General features: G+C 59.4%; 2 protein-coding genes across 2 annotated transcripts in view; one reads left to right on the top strand and one right to left on the bottom strand.

The window, feature by feature from the left end:
* MPPED1 (metallophosphoesterase domain containing 1) overlaps positions 1-19,100 on the bottom strand; it is a 225,515-nt gene that overhangs the window by 96,848 nt on the left and 109,567 nt on the right. The window lies entirely within an intron of this gene.
* The window catches only part of EFCAB6 (EF-hand calcium binding domain 6), an 86,232-nt gene continuing 85,086 nt past the window's right edge, over positions 17,955-19,100 (top strand). The window contains exons 1-2 of the mRNA XM_056107080.1: positions 17,955-17,958; positions 18,260-18,471. Coding sequence (XP_055963055.1) covers positions 17,955-17,958; positions 18,260-18,471 — 216 coding nt within the window. The remainder of the gene's footprint in view (positions 17,959-18,259; positions 18,472-19,100) is intronic.

The following is a 19,100-nucleotide window of genomic DNA, read 5'->3' on the forward strand; positions in this document are numbered from 1 at the left end:
AAAAAAAAAGTGAGCTGGGAAAAACTGGACAGAGGTGCAGCCCTGGGACATTGTATAGAACTCTGCCTGGGCATAGATACAGCAGTGTGTATCACGGTGCTTAAGACTGAAAATTTTAAAAAATGCATGTGTTTGGGTGCATATGCTGCCTGAGCACATGTGTCGCCCGCATCTCCCCTCTTGAGATGTGTACGTTCATGTTTTCATGTCTAATGCTGGGATATGTGTAGGGGCGCGCTCCGCCCTTGGAGAAGCCCGGGCTCCCTTTTGAATAGGTTACTCTCTACTCTCTCTTTCTCTCCCTCCTTCCCTTCAAAGCCTCCAAATAAAAGCTGTGTAATTAAAAAAATACATATATATATTTATGTGTTTGGGCTATGCCTCGCTGTGCTCTGGGCTGACTCCTGGATCTGTGTTCAGGGCTTGCTCCTGGCTCTGTGCTCAGGGCTGGCTCCTGGCTCTGTGCTCAGGGCTGACTCCTGGCTCTGTGCTCAGGGCTTGCTCCTGGCTCTGTGCTCGGGGCTGACTCCTGGCTCTGTGCTCAGGGCTCATTCCTGTCTGTCCTCAGGAATCACTCCTGGCAGGCTTGCGACTCTATGCGTTGCTCTGGATCAAACCTGGATTGGCTGCTTGGGTGCGTGCAAAGCAGGTGCTGTACTTGCTAAACCGTCTCACCGACTCCCGTTTTAAAGGATGGGCAGTAAAGTGCCAAGGTGGCACCCCCTGGACACTGCTGGCCTCCCGGGCTCTGCCACCGTCCACTTGGCTGTCTTGTCCCTTCCCCAGCACTAGGGGGCGCTGGGCTCCCGGGAAGCACCGTCAAGACTATTTCTCTGACCGCTGGCTGGCTTCTTGCGAACTTGGGGGGCAGAAGGCATAATTCCGTTGGCAGTTCCCTGGCATCTCAGGGGTGCTAGGACAGACAGGATGAGTGAAGGGGCGTCCCCAAAGCCGGTGGATCTTGAGAGGGGGTTATTCCATGAGGGGTGACCCCCCAGGAGAGGGTGCCGGTGTCCTTGGCTTAAATGAGAAGCGGCCTGTTCAGACCTTTCTTTCTGAGGGGTCCGTCCCTGGGAGGCTGAGCAGGGCCTGTTTCTGCCCAGGAAAGCAGGACACGGCTCCTGTCAGGTAATCAACACATGCTTGTTACCTAACTAAAGGCAAATTAAATGCTAAGCGGCGCTAATTACAAGCTGTTTCCAGCTCGGGATTGCTGGCTTTGCTGGTGGCCAGGTGGAAGACGAGACTGTCTGGTGTAAGTGCGTCTTCCTGCATTGTTCTGAGCGCTGCAATCTGGGCCCACTGGGGAGGTGGGGTGGGGGTGGGGCGGGCTGTGCTCCTTAAAGTCCCAAACGCCCGCGCTGCACTCGGCTGCGCTCACACGGGTCACCGCTGAGCCCCGGCGGGCACTACTGGCTTGTGATCCTGGTTTCCATCCAGGAGACCACGACATCCCCTCCAAAAAATTTTATTTTTTAAATTTTTAAAAATTTTTTTGCTTTTTGGGTCACACCTGGCAATGCACAGGGGTTACTCCTGGCTCTGCACTCAGGAGTTACTCCTGGGCGGTGCTCAGGGGACCATATGGGATGCTGGGAATCGAACCCGGGTTGGCCACGTGCAAGGCAAACACCCTACCCGCTGTGCTATCTCTCCAGCCCCACCTCCAAAAAATTTTAAAAAAATTATAAACCATTTAGGAGGTTGGAGTGATAGTAAACAATTTAGGGGCACTTGTCTTGCACGTGGCTGTCTTGGGTTTGATCCCCGGCCTCCCCTATGGTCCCCTGAACCCCACCAAGAGTGATCCCTGAGCACCGCCGGGTGTGACCTAGGCATCCCATTATAATAAAGTGTGCAATTTCATTTCATTTCTTTTTCTTTTTTCTTTTTTTTTTTTTTTTGCTTTTTGGGTCACACCCGGCGATGCTCAGGGGTTCCTCCTGGCTCATGCACTCAGGAATCACTCCTGGCGGTGCTCAAGGGACCATGTGGGATGCTGGGAATTGAACTCGGGTTGGCCGCGTGCAAGACAAACGCCCTCCCCGCTGTGCTACCGTCCCACCAGCAAGAACGGACTCGCGTCCTGCGGGGTCCCTGCACTGTCTCCGCCTCTTGCTGCATTTTGTGAATTACTCCTGGCAGTGCTCCAGGGACCCTATGGGATGCTGGGACTCGAACCCGGGTCGGCCGCGTGCAAGGCAAACATAGCCCTGCCTGCTATGCTATCGCTGCAGCCCCAGCACTTCACGCTTTGGGGGTTAATCAGCGCCTGCTGTGGGGGCTCTCCGTTGAGCATCGCCTCGTGGAGGGGCGTGACATCATCGCGCGCCGGACGCCCCGAGGTTCCTCCCCGGAGTGGCCGCTGGGGGGCGCGCGCCGCCGTCCCTCCCTGCAGCCTGCGGGGTCGAGCCTGGACAGCGACTCGCTCTGGACAGCGTGGGAGCAGCTGGGACCCGCTTCTCCCGCTGGGAGCGGTCCCGGTTTCACACCCAAAGCAGAGCCCTGCCAGCGGGGGAGGGAGTGTGATGTGGAGTGTGGCTCCGGCTGTGAGAAAAAGGCTTGGGGACCCCTCCAAGTCTTTTTTTTTTTTTTTTTTGCTTTTTGGGTCACGCCTGGCAATGCACAGGGGTTACTTCTGGCTCTGCACTCAGGAATCACTCCTGGCGGTGTTGGAGGGACCCTATGGGATGCCGGGGATCGAACCCGGGTCGGCCGCATGCAAGGCAAACGCCCTACCCGCTGTGTGCTACTGTTCCAGTTCCCCCCCTCCCCCCACTCCAAGTCTTGACCTTAGAATGACCACAGTGCCGGGCAGTTCTGTCCCACCCGTCCAGCCTGAAGAATGGAGGGGCTGGACCTTCATGCCAGCCTCTCCTCCAGCAGCTGTGACCCCCATCCCGGAAAAGGTCTCAGCCCGATCATCCTAGTACCTGCCCCTCCTCCGGCCCTGGAATCTTGGGGGGAGCCATACTGATGCAGGGGTGACCGCCCCTCCATCTCCCACAGTGGCAACGTGGCCCTAAGGACCAGATTGGCTACGGTCAGCCTTGGCCAGCCTGGCCCTTTCGCCCAGCCCAGGGGCAGGTGTGTCAGTGCTTCCTGCTCCCTCGGTGGGGCAGGTGGGACCCTGAAGATGAGCTCAGGAAGAGATCTGGGGGGACTGGGGGCCCTGCAAGGGCTCCAGGGGCTGGTCAGGACCTCGGAGAGCTGAGCACAGATGGCATCAGGTGGCCCTGGGGACGGCTGGAAGCTGCTATGAGCCCTGATGCCTAAGGGTTGCCCAGAGGGACGCTCGCCGGTGGATGCTTCCAGGAGCAGACCGGAAACCCCCTGAGAGTCTTTTAGCTGGGAGGAGTGGTCGTCAGGGCTGCTGGCTCTTCAGAGGGCCGAGAGGAAGGCTGGGTGGAGCCCCACCTTCTGCTCCAGAGCGCCTGGGAGCGGAGAGACGGCGGGTGGACACCGTGCAGTGGGGAGGCGGGCTGGAGAGGCTCAGAGAGACGGTGGAAACGGGGAGGGCGTTTTTCTTTACAGCTGGACGATGCCAGAGCATGCTGGGAGTGGAAGGAAGGGAGGAGGAGGAGAAGGGAGACAGGAGGAGGGAAGGAGAGCCAAGGAGAGCCGTGAAGGGGGTGGGGGGTGGGGGACGGTTTCTTTGGCTGTTCTGAGACTCAGTAAACCACCTCAGCCCTTTTTGAGTGTTTTTTTTTTTTTTTTGACCTCAGGATCTATTTACACCTGACACCTTGAGACAGTGGCTGGGAAACAAAGATGGTTGTGGAGCACCTCGGAGATGCCAGGTTCTCCGGGGGTGACTCACCAGCGTTTGCCACAAAGGTTTCTGATTAGTAAAGAAGTCACACAAACACCAGCAACAAGGCCTGTGACCTCTGGCGAGTGTATGGGGCTCGGCCCCGGACACCAGCCCAGAAGGGAGGCCTGGACCCAGGCGCAGTGTCGTTATAGGCTTGTGTTGGGGTCTTTGGCACCCCCTGTGTGTGGTGTGGCCCCAAGGGCCCTCAACACCAAAGCCCTGGCACTAGATTGAAGCACACACACACACACACACACACACACACACACACACACACACTCTGGTCTTTTTCCAAGTCCCCACAGCTTGGGGCACCCATGCCTTTACTTCGCTCCTGTTGATCTGTGAGGTCAGTATTCTAATGTTTGTTTTGGGACCACACCAGCTATGCTGGGGCTTAACTCCTGATTCTGCTGTCAGGAATCACTCCTGGTGCTGGTGGGGGGCGGTATGTGGTGATGTTTAGCCCGGGATTCTGGGTTCCCAAGCGGACAGACGGACAGAAACACTAACTTGATAATGCAAAAGCAGAAGGAGTTTTATTCCAGTAGACTGGGGTCAACTATCTCACCTCCAGAGTGGTCTCGTGAGAGTGACGCCGACTTCAGGCAGCAAGCAGTTTAGATAAGGTCTGATTCCATAAGAGGTACATGCCTTATCGTTTCAAGAAAGAAACTTAGTTACCAAGCAAAGGTGTTTTGGCAAGTGTCTAGGGTAACAATGGTTGGGCAACAATCAAGCAATAATTTCCACTATCAGCACGGTTTTTTTTTTTTTTTTTTTGCTTTTTGGGTCACATCCGGCAATGCTCAGGGGTTACTCCTGGCTCATGCACTCAGGAATTGCTCCTGGCGGTGCTCAGGGGACCATATGGGGTGCTGGGAATCGAACCTGTGTCGGCCATGTTGGCTGCATGCAAGGCAGACGCCCTACCCGCTATGCTATCGCTCCAGCCCCATATCAGCACCAGTTTTATGATTACATAGACTTCTCGTTCTTTTAGGGTTAACAAAAAAGCAACTTGTGGGGCCGGAGTGATAGCACAGTGGGTAGGGTGTTTGCCTTGCATGTGGCCGACCTGGGTTCGATCTCCGGCATCCCATATGGTCCCCTGAGCACTGCCAGGAGTAATTCCTGAGTGCAAAGCCAGGAGTAACCCCTGAGCATTGCTGGGTGTGACCCAAAAAGGGAAAAAAAAAAGCAACTTGTGGAGCATTGTAAAAATTGATTAATTGAGGCTGCTTACTGAGCCCAGGAACTTCCCCAAGTGGGTTCAGGTTGGCTAGTTATGCATTGTTTTATTTCGGGGAAACTCAATCCGTGTCAGTTCCAGGAACTGAACCTGAGACCTCGCTGCTTTTCCTCATTCTGACGCCTGTCATGGCGTCAGTTTTGCCCTTCCAGTGACACGGATTGAACGCAGGCCTGCTGCATGCTGATAGCTCAGTGACCTCGGCCAACACAGAGACAAGTGAAGGAAGCAGAAGTTTATTGGGGGCCGCTCCTGGGGTACCTCTATGAACCTCGGGTGAGGCTGGGGGGTGGAGTCTCGCCCTGGGAGAGGCTAGTGGGGATTTTTAAGTTGTCTTGGGCGGGAAAAGGGAACCAAGACTAGTGGAAGCTGTGCGCTTGGTCTGGCTCCTGTAACCCATAAGGGGGCCGACGGCGAGGAAGCAGGGGATGCGGCCTGGTAGCCTCCCGGCGCCAGGTTGGCCTTAAGTCCTGTCTCCGGTGCTGGGGAGCATGGTGACGTTTGGTTCCAGGAATGTTGCTGTCTCATCAGCCGGTCATCATTTTGTCCCGGTCATCATTTTGTCTGAGCAAACCGTGCACATGCAAGGCACTGCCTTACGCCTGTGCTATCTCTCTGGTCCCCTGTCTGTCAAGCAGTAATATTGGTGTGTGTGTGTGAGTGTGTGCGCGCGCGCGAATATGTGGGCTGGAGCAATAGCACAGCGGGTAGGGCGTTTGCCTTGCACGCGGCCAACCCGGGTTCAATTCCTCCACCCCTCTCGGAGAGCCCAGCAAGCTACCGAGAGTATCTCGCCCGCAGGACAGAGCCTGGCAAACTCCCTGTGACGTATTCGATATGCCAAAAACAGTAAGAACAAGTCTCACAATTTGTTGTGAGACGTTACTGGTGCCTGCTCGAGCAAATCGATGAACAACAGGGCACACAGTGTGCACGCGTGTATGTGAGTGTGTGTGCACGTGCGTCTGTGTGCATGGGTGTGTATGTGCGTGTATATGCATGCGTTTGTGTGCTTGTGTATGTGCGTGCGTGCATGTGTGTGCAGGTACGTGCGTGTGCATGTGTGTGCGTGTGTGTGTGCGTGCATGCGTGCGTGTGTTTTCTCCTCCGGAGCATGGCCGTAGTCATCAGCCCCACCCAGAGGGCCGGCTCGTTGGGCGCCGTCCAGCCGGGAGGCCGGCGGGTCCGTCTCGGATGGGCCAAACCATCCACCGTGGGGCTCTGGGCCAGCGCGGGGTGGCCGCGGCCGTGGACGGGCCCGGGATGCATTTCTCCATCCGTGCAGACCACTGGCCCCGAGCGGTGCCGGAACAGCCTGTTTCTCAAAGCAGGGCCCGGGGGTCCCCGCCGTGCGGCCGAAGCGGCGTCCGGGCGACCGGGAACGGGGCGCAACGCCCCGCGGGCCCCCCCGTGCCGGTTCCCGCGCTCCGCGGAGGGCACTTCCGGTCCGGGAGCCGGCGAGCGCGGGGCGGGGCCTCCGGGAGGGCCACGCCCCCGGCCCTCGCGGCGACCCCGCGAGCCAATCGCAGCTGCTCTTGTTGCCGGGTGCGGAGGCGCTTCCTCCAATCGGCGGGCGCCGCCGTCGCGCGGGCAACCGCGTCCGGGAGCCGCCGGGAGGCCGGCGCTGGCGGGAGTCGAGAGGCCGCCCGGGCGGAGACGCGAGCCGGGGCCGCGGGTGAGGCCTGGGCGCCCCGAGCCCCGCGCGCGTTCGGGCGGCCGCGCGCAGCCCCGCGCCCGCAGGTGGACAGGACGGCCGGGGCGGGGCGGGGTGGCCCGCCCAGTGGGGGCCGCCGCCAGCCACGACGGGCGCCCCCGCGCCGCGCCCGGGACGGCCCCGCCAGGGCCTCAGGGCCCCGCGTCCCGGCCGTGCCGCCCCCACCCTGGTGTCGCAGCCTGGCGGGCAACGCGTCGCGCCCCAGGGCGGCCCCGCACCCCCGAGGGCCGAAGAGCCGCCTGCGGACTGAGCATGCCCGGAGAGCCGGTCTCTCGAGGACGTTCCTCCCTCACGAGCCAGCCTTTCCAGAACATTCCTCTTCTCAGAGCCAGCCTTTCCAGAACATTCCTCTTCTCAGAGCCAGCCTTTCCAGAACTTTCCTCCTCTCGCGTGCCAACCTTTCCAGAACATTCCTCCTGTCACATGCCAGCCTTTCCAGAACATTCCTCTTCTCATGAGCCAGCCTTTCCAGAACTTTCCTCTTCTCACATGCCAGCCTTTCCAGAACATTCCTCCTCTCATGAGCCAGCCTTTCCAGAACATTCCTCCTCTCACGAGCCAGCCTTTCCAGAACATTCCTCCTCTCACAAGCCAGCCTTTCCAGAACATTCCTCCTCTCACGAGCCAGCCTTTCCAGAACATTCCTCTCTCACGAGCCTCTCGCGTGCCAACCTTTCCAGAACATTCCTCTCTCACGAGCCAGCCTTTCCAGAACATTCCTCCTCTCATGAGCCAGCCTTTCCAGAACATTCCTCCTGTCACATGCCAGCCTTTTCAGAACATTCCTCCCTCACGAGCCAGCCTTTCCAGAACATTCCTCTTCTCACGAGCCAGCCTTTCCAGAACATTCCTCTTCTCATGAGCCAGGCTTTCCAGAACTTTCCTCTTCTCACATGCCAGCCTTTCCAGAACATTCCTCTCACGTGCCAGCCTTTCCAGAACATTCCTCCTCTCACAAGCTAGCCTTTCCAGAACATTCCTCCTCTCACGAGCCAGCCTTTCCAGAACATTCCTCCTCTCACGAGCCAGCCTTTCCAGAACATTCCTCCTCTCACGAGCCAGCCTTTCCAGAACATTCCTCCTCTCACGAGCCAGCCTTTCCAGAACATTCCTCCTCTCACGAGCCAGCCTTTCCAGAACATTCCTCCTCTCACGAGCCAGCCTTTCCAGAACATTCCTCCTCTCACGAACCAGCCTTTCCAGAACATTCCTCCTCTCACGAGCCAGCCTTTCCAGAACATTCCTCCTCTCACGAGCCAGCCTTTCCAGAACATTCCTCCTCTCACGAGCCAGCCTTTCCAGAACATTCCTCTTCTCAGAGCCAGCCTTTCCAGAACATTCCTCTTCTCAGAGCCAGCCTTTCCAGAACTTTCCTCCTCTCGCGTGCCAACCTTTCCAGAACATTCCTCCTGTCACATGCCAGCCTTTCCAGAACATTCCTCTTCTCATGAGCCAGCCTTTCCAGAACTTTCCTCTTCTCACATGCCAGCCTTTCCAGAACATTCCTCCTCTCATGAGCCAGCCTTTCCAGAACATTCCTCCTCTCACGAGCCAGCCTTTCCAGAACATTCCTCCTCTCACGAGCCAGCCTTTCCAGAACATTCCTCCTCTCACGAGCCAGCCTTTCCAGAACATTCCTCCTCTCACGAGCCAGCCTTTCCAGAACATTCCTCCTCTCACGAGCCAGCCTTTCCAGAACATTCCTCCTCTCACGTGCCAGTCTTTCGAGAACAATCCTCTCACGTGCCAACCTTCCGAGAACATTCCTCCTCTCATGAGCTAGCCTTTCCAGAACATTCCTCTCACATGCCAGCCTTTCGAGAACATTCTTCTCACGTGCCAACCTTTTGAGAACATTCCCCCTCTCACGTGCCAGCCTTTCCAGAACATTCCTCTCAGCCCTGAGACTTGGGAAGTGCAGTTGGCTGACACGTCACCTCAGAGCGTGCTCCCTTTCCTGGGGTGGGGTGGAGGGCGCCTGCGGCAGTGCTCAGGGGTTGTGCCCCACGCGACACTTCAGGAATGGGACCAAACGGGGTGCAGGGGGTGGGTGGGACCGGGTCGGGGCCGTGTGCCATCTCCTCGGTGATCGAGCTGCCTCCCCAGCCCTCGCTTTCATTTTGGCTCTGGAAAGACCCGTGTGTTTTTTTGGAGGTTCCTGTGGAGGCGGCCCCTGGTTTGCCGTGGAGAAGCGTCTTTCATGCTGTGTGGGGTGGGCTGGCCGTGGGGGGCATCACGGACTGCATTTCTTCCTCGCTTTAAATCTTTCTTTCTTTCGTTCTCTCTCTCTCTCTCTCTCTCTCTCTCTCTCTCTCTCTCTCTTTTTGGCTTTTTGGGTCACACCCGGCGATGCACAGGGGTTCCTCCTGGCTCTGCACTCAGGAGTTACTCCTGGCGGTGCTCGGGGGACCCTATGGGATGCTGGGGATCGGCCGTGCAAGGCAAACGCCCTCCCCGCTGTGTTATCGCTCCAGCCCGTTTTATTTATGTTTCATTGAATCACCGTGAGATACACAGTTGCAAGACTGTTCATGATTGGGTTTCAGGCATGCAGTGTTCCAACACCCATCCCTCCAGTGTGCAGTTCCCACCACCAGTATTCCCAGTTTCCCTCCCACCAGCCTCCCAGCCCTACCTAGACTGTCTCTATGGCACGCGCTTCCCTCTCTCTCTCTCTCTCTCTCTCTCTCTCTCTCTCTCTCTCTCTCCCCCCCCCCTTTAGGGCGTCATGGTTTGCAATACAGATACACCTCCTTTCTTTCATTCAATGTTTTCAATCCCACCAACACTGACTTAACCAAATTCTGGAGATTGGAGCATGAATCCGGCAGGATCCCTGGTGACCTGTGGGTCCCCTCCCCTCCTGCGGGGCCTAGATCACTCACTCTCTGGACCCCTTCCCTTCTCCTCGCGCTGATCGTGGGCTCAGGGCGTGTTTGTGGGCAAACACGAGACCTATCCCCTCCCTCTGCAGCCGTCCACCTCTTCCCCGTGCCGAGACCTCTCCCGCGTCGGCGCTGGCCTTCCTGCAGCCGACTGGCCCCTGGACATACAGCCTGCGGCAGGAGGATGCCCCCCATGGTCTGGTGCCCACCCCGAGCAGCTTGCGACTGGGAGGCCACCTGCTGCTAAGGAGACAGCGGCTGTAGGGGAGCCCGACAGGTGTGTGCCCGGGACAGCGGCTGGGATGACGGGGGTTGCTGAGAACTGGGGAGCCGGGGGGCGGGGGGGAATCAGATTTTCCTGAATCTGCCCGTGGAGGCGGAACCGTCAAAGCGACGAGCTGTGAAAAGTGACGAGCTGCTTCCTGTGACACGCGGACGCCTGTGTGCACCGCTGGTGGCTCACGCTGGCATGTGGCTTGGTGAGCAAACTGCCGTGCTGCCAGTGAGCGCCAGTCATGTCAGCGATCTGTCAGAGTCTCCCGGCATTTAGCACTTCGTTTCTGCTCCCGCCGTTGGTTTGGGCGTTGAGACTTACAAGCCTGTTGACAGCAGAGTATCACGCACGCAGCGTGCTAGCTCCACACCCGCCCCAGTGTCCCAGCCCCGTCTCCAGCCTCAGGGTCCCTCCCTCCGACACCCAGAAGCGCTCAGTTCTGGGGACCAGCTCGCGGGTCTCCCGCCACAGTTGTTTTACTTTCATGCTTGACACTCCCCGTCTGAACTATCCTCCTGTTCCTGCCTTCTCCTCCGGGTTCCACTCAGACTCCTCCTTGCTCCACCCATGGTGCTGAATCCCAGGCGCTTCCCTGGCAGCCGAGTGGTGCCCCGCTGTCTGGAGAACAGTCTCGCGCCCCACTGGTCTTCCTTGGGCTCTGGGGAGCTGCCCAGAGCTCTTCTGCGTCTTGTCTCGGCTCTTGGGGCCGTGGACAGGCGATGTGTTTCCTCCGGCTTCTGCTGGGCCATTTGATTCTGTGATGAAGTCACACTGCGTGGCCTTACTGTGCCGGGTGGGGACGGGGAGCAAGCAGGAGCACTGTGCGTGGGCTAGAAGTGCTGTGTGTGGACAGGGAGCAAGCAGGAGTACTGATTGTGGACGGGGAGCGGGCAGCCATTGTGAGGGCGCGTGGCTCCTCTTTGTTGGCTGGGGGCTCTGGGCGCGCCCCAGCATCCAGGGAGGCCTGACTCTCAGTCAGTTGTCAGATGCCCCCCTCCTTGTTCTAGGGGTGCTCAGATCATCCTTGACAGCTAGTGGGGTTGGACCAATTTTTTTTTTTTTTGCTTTTTGGGTCACACCCGGCGATGCTCAGGGGTTACTCCTGGCTCATGCACTCAGGAATCACTCCTGGCGGTGCTCGGGGGACCATATGGGATGCTGGGAATCGAACCTGTGTCGTCCATGTTGGCTGCGTGCAAGGCAGACGCCTTACCCGCTGTGCTATCACTCCAGCCCCTGGACCAGAATTTTAGCTTTGAGTTTGACAACTTCAGGAAATTTCAAACAAGATTAAAAAAATTATTTTTTTGATTAGAGGAAGTAGGAAAGGAGCAGGTGACTGAGGTGGTCCTGTTCTCGGAGCAGCACTGTCCTCCCCCTGAGGCCTGCAAGCGGGTGGGTGTCCCCATCAGGGACGGTGTGAGCTTCTGGGCTCCATGGTGCAGGCTGTTTCTTCAAGGGACACTCAGCCTCTCAGCACCGGCATGGCCCTGCCCTGTCTTGGCCTGTGGTGGGGATGGTCATGGGCTGGCATCGCCCATCTGTGGACTTCTGCACCAACTCAGGCCAACATCCTGGGTCACGTGAGACCCTGAGACATGCACCAGACCTCGATGTCTTCCCACTGGCGGCCTGCTCGAGGGCGGCCCTTGCCTGCTTCTGTACTTTCCTGGGGCCGGAAGCAGCTGGACACAGCCCCGGGGGGCCAGGCACTCAGATACATGTCTCTGTCCTTCCATGGCTCTGGCAGGGGGCTGGCACCAAACCCCGTGTGGTCACCTGCCCAGGAAGGCTGCGAGGATGGTCACCCCTGGTCACCTACCCCAGGAAGCCATGGGAACCGTCAGCCCTGGCTCTCGGCGGTCCTCTCTCTCACGTGGCTTTTCTCAGGGAATTCAGAGGGCTGCAGAGGCTCTTGGTGGGCCTTTGTCCCGGATCCCGGCCCCCAGCAAAGACCCACTTGGCTGGAGAGGCGCCTGTAGGGGGAGCTCGTGGGTGTGAGTGTGCGTGCCACTGGGGGCAGACACAGCTCTGCTGGGTATAGCCCTCAGTCACCACACTGAGCACTGCCCGGAGCAGCCCCCTCTTCCTCTGTCATACATGCTTTTTGACAGGTCTGTGCGGGACTGGGGGGCTCCCAAGCTGTGCTTGGGTCTGTGAGCCGCTCCTTGCAGGCTGGAGGCCGGGGTGTGAGGCCCGAGGAAGGGGGACTGCTTGGAACCCCCAGGGCCACACCCAGTGGGGCCCAGGGCCTTTAGGGCGGCACCTGGTGGTGGGTGCTCACTGGCCTTCCCCCCTGACCCTCGCTGCTCTCCCAGGGCCCCGGAGAGATGAGCTTCATTTTGAAGCTGTGCAGATTGGGGCCAGGAGGAGGTCGCTGAACTGGTAAGCTGGTGCCTGAGTTGGCGGAGCCAGTCTGACCCTCAGTGCGCGGTGCCAACCCTTTGCCCATCCAGTGTGCCAGGCTGCACCCAAGCATGCTGGCAAGTTGAACGAGGCACTCCATGGCGCTCACATCCCGCAGGCGAAAAGTCCCCCATGATACGGAGGCCCTGACCAGAGGAGACTGTCCTCAGCATTGGGACCTTTAGTGCCGGCCAGGTGGGGGTTTCCGCCCCTGTCCCCAGCCCAGCATTCTCTGTGCCATTGCAGTCTGGCTGCACAGAGGGTTTTTCCTTCTTCTCTTTGACTCTTGTGTTGGATTATGTTTTCTGGATGCCAAGGCAGATGGATGGCACTTTTGTTGTGATTCTGATATAAATAGCATCTGTGAAAAACTGGACATCAGTCCCAATCTGGCAAATAAACAAACAACGGAGGGAATTCTCCTTCTAACTGTGGCCCGGCTGTGCTGTGCGTTTGCTGGCCAGAGCCGGGCACTGGTGCTGTGGGTCGCCCCTGCTCATTTCTCCTGCTGCCGAGGGCCATGCTGAGCATCCCACATGCCCGGGCTTTCTCTTCCTTGGGAGAGCCTGCATAGAGGCGGCAGTGAGGCCAGAGTGGCTGGTCACTCGGCCCAGCGCCTGTCCGGGCCCCGAGCCCCATGCAGGTTTCAGCTCAAGGGGAGTTAGCCTGACCTCCGTGTTCCTGCAGGGTCAGACATTGTGACTGAAAGTCTCCAGGGTCCAGGAACAACCATGGCAGCACGAAGGTGATAGACAGATGGCCCTACCCAGACCCTCACTGGGGCCTCACTAGCGAGCAGAGGCCATGGACAGGCAGGATGTCTGGTGACGTCAATGCCTGCAGAGGCACCTGCATAGTGCACAGGAGTCTCTGCATCCCGGGAGTCTTGGTCTCTCCCCTCGTCCCCCCTCCAGCCTACTGACAGAAGCTTTGGCTTTTGGTCCAGGATCCAGCCAAGTGACTGGCCGGACAAAGCCGCAAGGCCATTCTCTGCAGTTTGGCATTGGAGTCCTGGAAGCCTGGGGTCAGGGGGCCATTCTTCAGCCTTTTTGTTTGTTTTGGCCAACCCTGGCTGGGCTTGGGGCTAACTCCTGGCTCTGTGCTCAGGGATCATTCCTGGTAGGGCTGGGAGCCTCTGTGGGGTGCTGGGGACAGAGCCTGGTTTGAGAATGTGCAAGGCCAGTGCCCACCCGCTGTCCTGTCGCTCTGTGTAAGCCCTTCTGGTTGGGCGTGACAGGATTCCAGCCAGGACCGAGCCCAGACTTAGGCTCACTGGGAAGGAGGGTGGCGGTGGCGGGGCTTAGGGTCCCGCGGGCAGGGGGACTCTGTGGTGAGGAGGTGGACTCCAGATCACGTGCCCGCAGGAAGAACGGTGGCTTTCGTTGCACTGGAAGATCACCCAGGAGACCCAGGGGCGCTGCTGTTGGGGTGCAGAATGCCCCGTCCCCCAATTCCCCCCATGCACAGATGCAGTGGCTCTGGTTCCGGGATCCAGCAGGGTGGGGGGCTGCCCAGTCCCTGCCCATCCTCCTGGGCTGAGCCAGTGCTTCTCAACAGCTGCTTCACCACATGCGTCTCCGGCAGAAACGGTCTGATGCTTGAGGGGCAGGAGGAGCCAAGAGAAGCCTGAGGTGGGGCCTCAGGCAGAGAGGAGCCAGGTGCAGATTCTGGGCATCCTCCCAGAGCCCCGTATGAGAGGGCAGGAGGGCAGTGACTGAGGGCAGAGCGCATACCCTGCTGGCCATGTCCCCACCCGACTGATGACTCTCTTGCTCAGTAGTTCTGACACTTCTGCACCTGTCCTTGGCCTGGGTCGGGTGGCCGGTGAGAGCAGGTGTGAGCGGCGTTCACGCTGTCACGAGGCTTCAAGTCTGGAGGGGTGCGGGGGCCTGGCCGGACTGGGGGCTCTGGACAGCAGGGCCCAGCCCTGGGTGGGGTGTCTGGATGCTTCCTGATGCTCCTGAGGAAGTGATATGGGTGCCGTGATGCTTTCTGAATGTCGGCATTGAGGGCACGCATGGGCCCGTTCGTTCTTGCCTGGGACAGAACAGCTCGGGAAGCCTGAGAGGGCTGGCTTGGGACGCGGCCAGGCGACCAGACACTCTGGTCTGGATTGCATGAGTAGCTGGGAGAAGTTGGATTGCTTTTTGGGCTGCAACCAGCGGAGATCAGGGCTACTGCCGGCTAAGTGCTGGGGTGCTGGGGTGCACCTGGGCTACTGTGTGCAGCGTCTTCACCCGGCCACCAAGCTTCTCCAGCTCAGCCAGAGTCTCACGGCAGGGAAGTCTCTGGGGACCAGCATGTGAAAATGATCATTTGAGAGCCATAGTAGGGCTGGTGATCTCACACGTGACTGACGCGGTCCGTCCCCAGCCCCGCCAAAGGAGCGATCTCTGAGCACTGAGGGCTGTGGCCCAAAATGCACATGAAAAAGATGATTCTAGTGGATATGTGGGAAATAGAGGGACACATCAGAAAGTGTGTGTGTGTGTGTGTGTGTGTGTGTGTGTGTGTGAGAGAGAGAGAGAGAGAGAGAGAGAGAGAGAGAGAGAGAGAGAGAGATGGCGTACAGGAAGTAGAAACAGCTGATGGCGAGTTGACGTGAAGTAACTCCATCCCGGAAACCTGAGCTTGGGAGTGAGGTTTGTGAGGAGGCGGCGGGGGAACCTGGGGATCCTCTTCTCGGGAGCCCCGCACAGCTTGGGTGTGGGCTGCAGCCCCGGGGCAGGTCTCCGGGCTTGGGGAGTGGACCCCCGGCCATCGGCCCCCAGCCCCGGCTCTCTTGTCTTTCAGAATTCCCGTTCCCAGAAAGCGTTGATCTCGAAGACCATGAACCAGAATAACATGACTGCCAACAACAGCATCAAAGCCAGCACCACCAAGGCCAGGTGAGCGGCCCAGGGTGGACAGGGCCCAGCTGTCTGCTCTGCGGGGGTCACTCCCACAGCCAGCAAGGGGCATTCAGCTTGGGGAGTCTGCAGACTCTGGGAGCCCTAGCTGGCTGCAGGCCGGGCCAGGCTGCCTGTCTGGCTTCCCCCATGCAGGGTCCCCTGCTGGCCTGTAGGGGGCAGCAGCGGGTAGCCTGTGCGCCTAGCCGGCAGCTGGGGACCGTGGCGGGTCCACTCTATAAATAGGACGTGCTCCACACCCCAGTCTGCTCGCAGGCGCGCAGGGCGCCGGCGACGGGCCGGCTTCCAGCGGGTGCCTGTGAGGCAGCAAAGGGGGACTGTGGGCTGTGGGAACAGCTATCTGGTGACCGGTGCGTGTCTGCATCAGCCTCGGGGTGGCCTTGAGGTGCTGGCGAAGTCCTGAGCTCCTGGACCCAGTAGATTGTCATCTTTGTTTTCTGTTTTGGGGCCACGTGCAGCCACAGGGGTCAGGGGCAGGGAGGGCTCAAACTGGGGCCTCTCAGCCCCCGAAGCAGAGCTTTGTGGCCCCATGATGGGCAGTGGGCTTGGCTCGGCAGAGCAGACCCGCTTTCCCTTCTGGATGCTCTGGGGCAGCGTCCCAGGGGGCCCCACCCCAAGTCCCTCGTAGCCAGTGCTCAGACATGCGCGTGGCAAGTGGTGCCTCCCTGGTGTTCGTGGTCTGGCAGCCTGGAGAAGGGAGAAGAGCAGAGGATGCCCGGGCAGTGGCAAGGGACAGGCTGGTCCCCACTGGGTGGGGTGGGGGGTGTGCGTGGCCCCCGTGGGAAGAGGCCCAGTCCCCTCTGAGGGGTGGGTAGGGCTTGACTGTGCAGCTGAGTCTTCTTTCTTGCTGTCTTCAGCAAAAGCGTTCCTTGAGTCAGACCACTTTGTACTCCAGTAATAAAGCACACACCAGGCAGCGCATTTCCGGGCGATTATCTGGCGCCTCGGGTGGGTGGTGAGGCAGGAGTCTGGTTATCAGGAAGTGGGTTTATGGATGGAGCGAGGAAGCAGTTATTTGCTGCCTCTGCGTGGCCTCTGCCCATGTGCTCATAAGACGCGCTCTGGCCCCAGGGTTGGCTGGGGCAGTGGGTGCCTGGATGTCGGACCCCCGGGCAGCACGTGTGTCTGTGTGTCCACGGGTGGGGGTGCAGCGCTAGGCTCTGACCTAGGTGCCAGCGTCCACCTCCTGACCCACGGAGCAGCTGTAGGCCCCAGGGACGGGCGCCTTTCCTGGCTCCAGTTCAGCTCCTGGTCCATGGCCTGCCCTTCGCCTGCCTCTCTGCTCAGGCCCCGCGTCAGCTGAGGCTCGCCTGTGCTCTGAAGCTGACCTGTCTCTCCGTCCCCCCCCACATGGTTCCTGGCTGAGCGCTGTGCTCGCCCATCAGCTGCCTCCTGGGAGCCAGGCTGCCCTTCTGTTCGTGATGTGGGCCCTGATGCTAAACGCCGTGCTCATGGGTGGGGCTGCTCCCCCCCCCCCCCGGACTGGCCCCCGTGGGCTCTCTGGACTCCCTGTCCCTGAATCCCTGAAAACCCTTTTGCTCCTGGCCTCGACACGCGTAGCTCTGCATCCCTGGGCCGCTGCCCGCTCAGCCACTGCCCCGTCCCCCTCGGCTCTGTCAGCTCTAGAACTTGGGGCATGTTAGCTGCACCCCCGAGAATCGCAGTTTGGTTGGAATGAAGACGGCCTGTGGCTGGGAGGTCTTGGCGGGCGACATCAGGAGGTCACGGAGGACAAATGCCTGACTGTGGGTGTGAGGGTCTGCACCTTTGCTGGGGCCTGGGGCGGGGCTCTGTGGAGCAGGGGTATGGATGGGAAGAATTGGGGGGGAGGGTGTCAAAGGCGAGGTTGGTGTGTGGACCCAGATCTGCCCCCTTTCATGATTGAAGCAGCTCTGGACAATGCACCCCTTTAGCCGATTTCTGGGGTTCTGAGGAAGTCACTTATGACCACTGGCTCTTTGGAGAGGGGTTTTGAGTCCCCTGCTGGCCCAGGGATGCTGCCGTGTTCGGTGCCTGCGCTCCAGACTGGCTGCAGAGAACCCACATCTCTGGCCCCTTCCCCTCTGAAAAATGAGTCATGGCCAGGGGTGTCCAGAAGTTTTCTCTCCAAGGACCGGGTGAGGAGCCTAGAGTGATGGGTCTGAGTGTCATGCTTTGTTTGAGACGTGTCTTCAAAGTGTGTGTGTGTGCATGCTTGCGTGCGTGTATTCTGGCAGGTGTGTGTGCATGTGTGTATGTGCTATGGGTGTGCATGTGTGGGTGTGTGTGCAGGTGTGCATTGCATGTGTGGGTGTACGTGTGTGCTGGTGTGTGTGGGCATGCATGCACGTGGGTATGTGTGCATGTATGTATGCGTGCATGTGGGTGTACATGAGTGTGTGTGGGGGGCATGTGTGCGTGTGTGTGTGCGTGAGTGCGGGCAGGCAGGGTCTAGTGGCTGGCAAGTTGACAGGCTCTGCTGTGCCCACCTTGGCCATACGCTCTGAAGGTGACAGCGTCTGTGCCCTTCTCTGTGCAGTGACTTAATGCAGAGAATAGCCACCATGCCCAACTGGTCCTTCTCGTGCCCTCCTGCGCGGAGATATGAGCCACTGCGCTCCCGGTCCTCCCTGGGCCGTGCGCACCAGGATGGTCTGCAGAGCACGCTCGGACCTCCTTCCGGTGAGTCCCCGGGGCAGCGCTTTGTCGCCAGCAGCCCTCATGGGTCAGCTCGGTTTCTCAGTGGCCCGCGTTTTCCCTGGGGCAGTGGTGGGGGGTGGGGTGCCGAGACCTGGGTTGCTCCAGCTGCTCGCCCCGTGGTGACGTGTTCCGAGTGGCGGCGGGGACTGTTAGGGGAGGGCGCCCTGTCTCGGCTGGACCTGCCTTCCCGCGCTTCTTCTGCCGTTCTTTTGCGCCGGCTGTGTTCACTGGCCCTGTGAGGGATGCGGAGGCAGAGGGTCTCCTGGAGGCTGGCGTCAGCCGGCGCCCCACCCAGGGACTCGCCGCTGCCGTGTGTGCCTTCACAGCCCCGACGGCCGCAGACCCGACGCTGAGCTTCCTGGATGTCAAACGGATCCTGCTGCAGAAGATCGCCAGCCAGCGGGAGGAGCTGACCCGGGCCTTCCGGCTGCTGGACCCGGCGCTCAGCGGGACCTTGACTAGGAGCGAGCTGCGGCGGGTCATCAGCACGTTCCTGCTGCCGCTGACCAGGGAGCAGTTCCAGGACGTGCTGGCCCAGGTAGGCGGCCCGGCATGCCGGGTGGGGCCTGGGCACCCTGGTGATACCAGGTGGGGGGCTCTGGAACAACTGAGGGTCAGACCCGGGGCCTGGCGCATGCCAGGTATGGCCCCTGCACTCCCCCCCCCCAGCCATCTCCCCGCCCTGTTGTATGCATTTTTGAGCAACAAGGAGAAGTTTGAGGGCCGAGATCGGGGCTCCGGAAATGTCAGGCTGGAATAGGTGAACGAGGGGCCCCGTGGCTGTGTGTGGAATGTCCGTGGAGTATTCGCATGACGCGTAACGGGAGAATATATTTATGCTGGTTAGATACTGACCGACTCAAACTTAACATTTGTTTGAGTTTTGGTTCCGTAGTACTTTTGTGGCAAAATGATCATTTTCGTTACAGTTTTAAATCTGGGAGCTGGGGAGGTGATCAGCAGTTGGGTCCATGCCTGGTGGGGCTGAGGTTCCCAGCTGGCCCCCTGGCACTGCCTGGCCCCCTCGCAGGACATGGGGCCGACCTCCTCTAAGCCTGAGACCTCCATATGGGCACCAGGGAAAATGGTTAGCTTTCCAGTCAGAAGTCATTTCAGATCTTCAGAAGCTTGATGAGATTAAGACAGGTTGAGGAGACGGCTTGGTGA

Source organism: Sorex fumeus, unplaced genomic scaffold (genome assembly GCF_029834395.1).
Source record: "Sorex fumeus unplaced genomic scaffold, SorFum_2.1 ptg000153l, whole genome shotgun sequence".
Lineage (NCBI taxonomy): Eukaryota > Metazoa > Chordata > Mammalia > Eulipotyphla > Soricidae > Sorex > Sorex fumeus.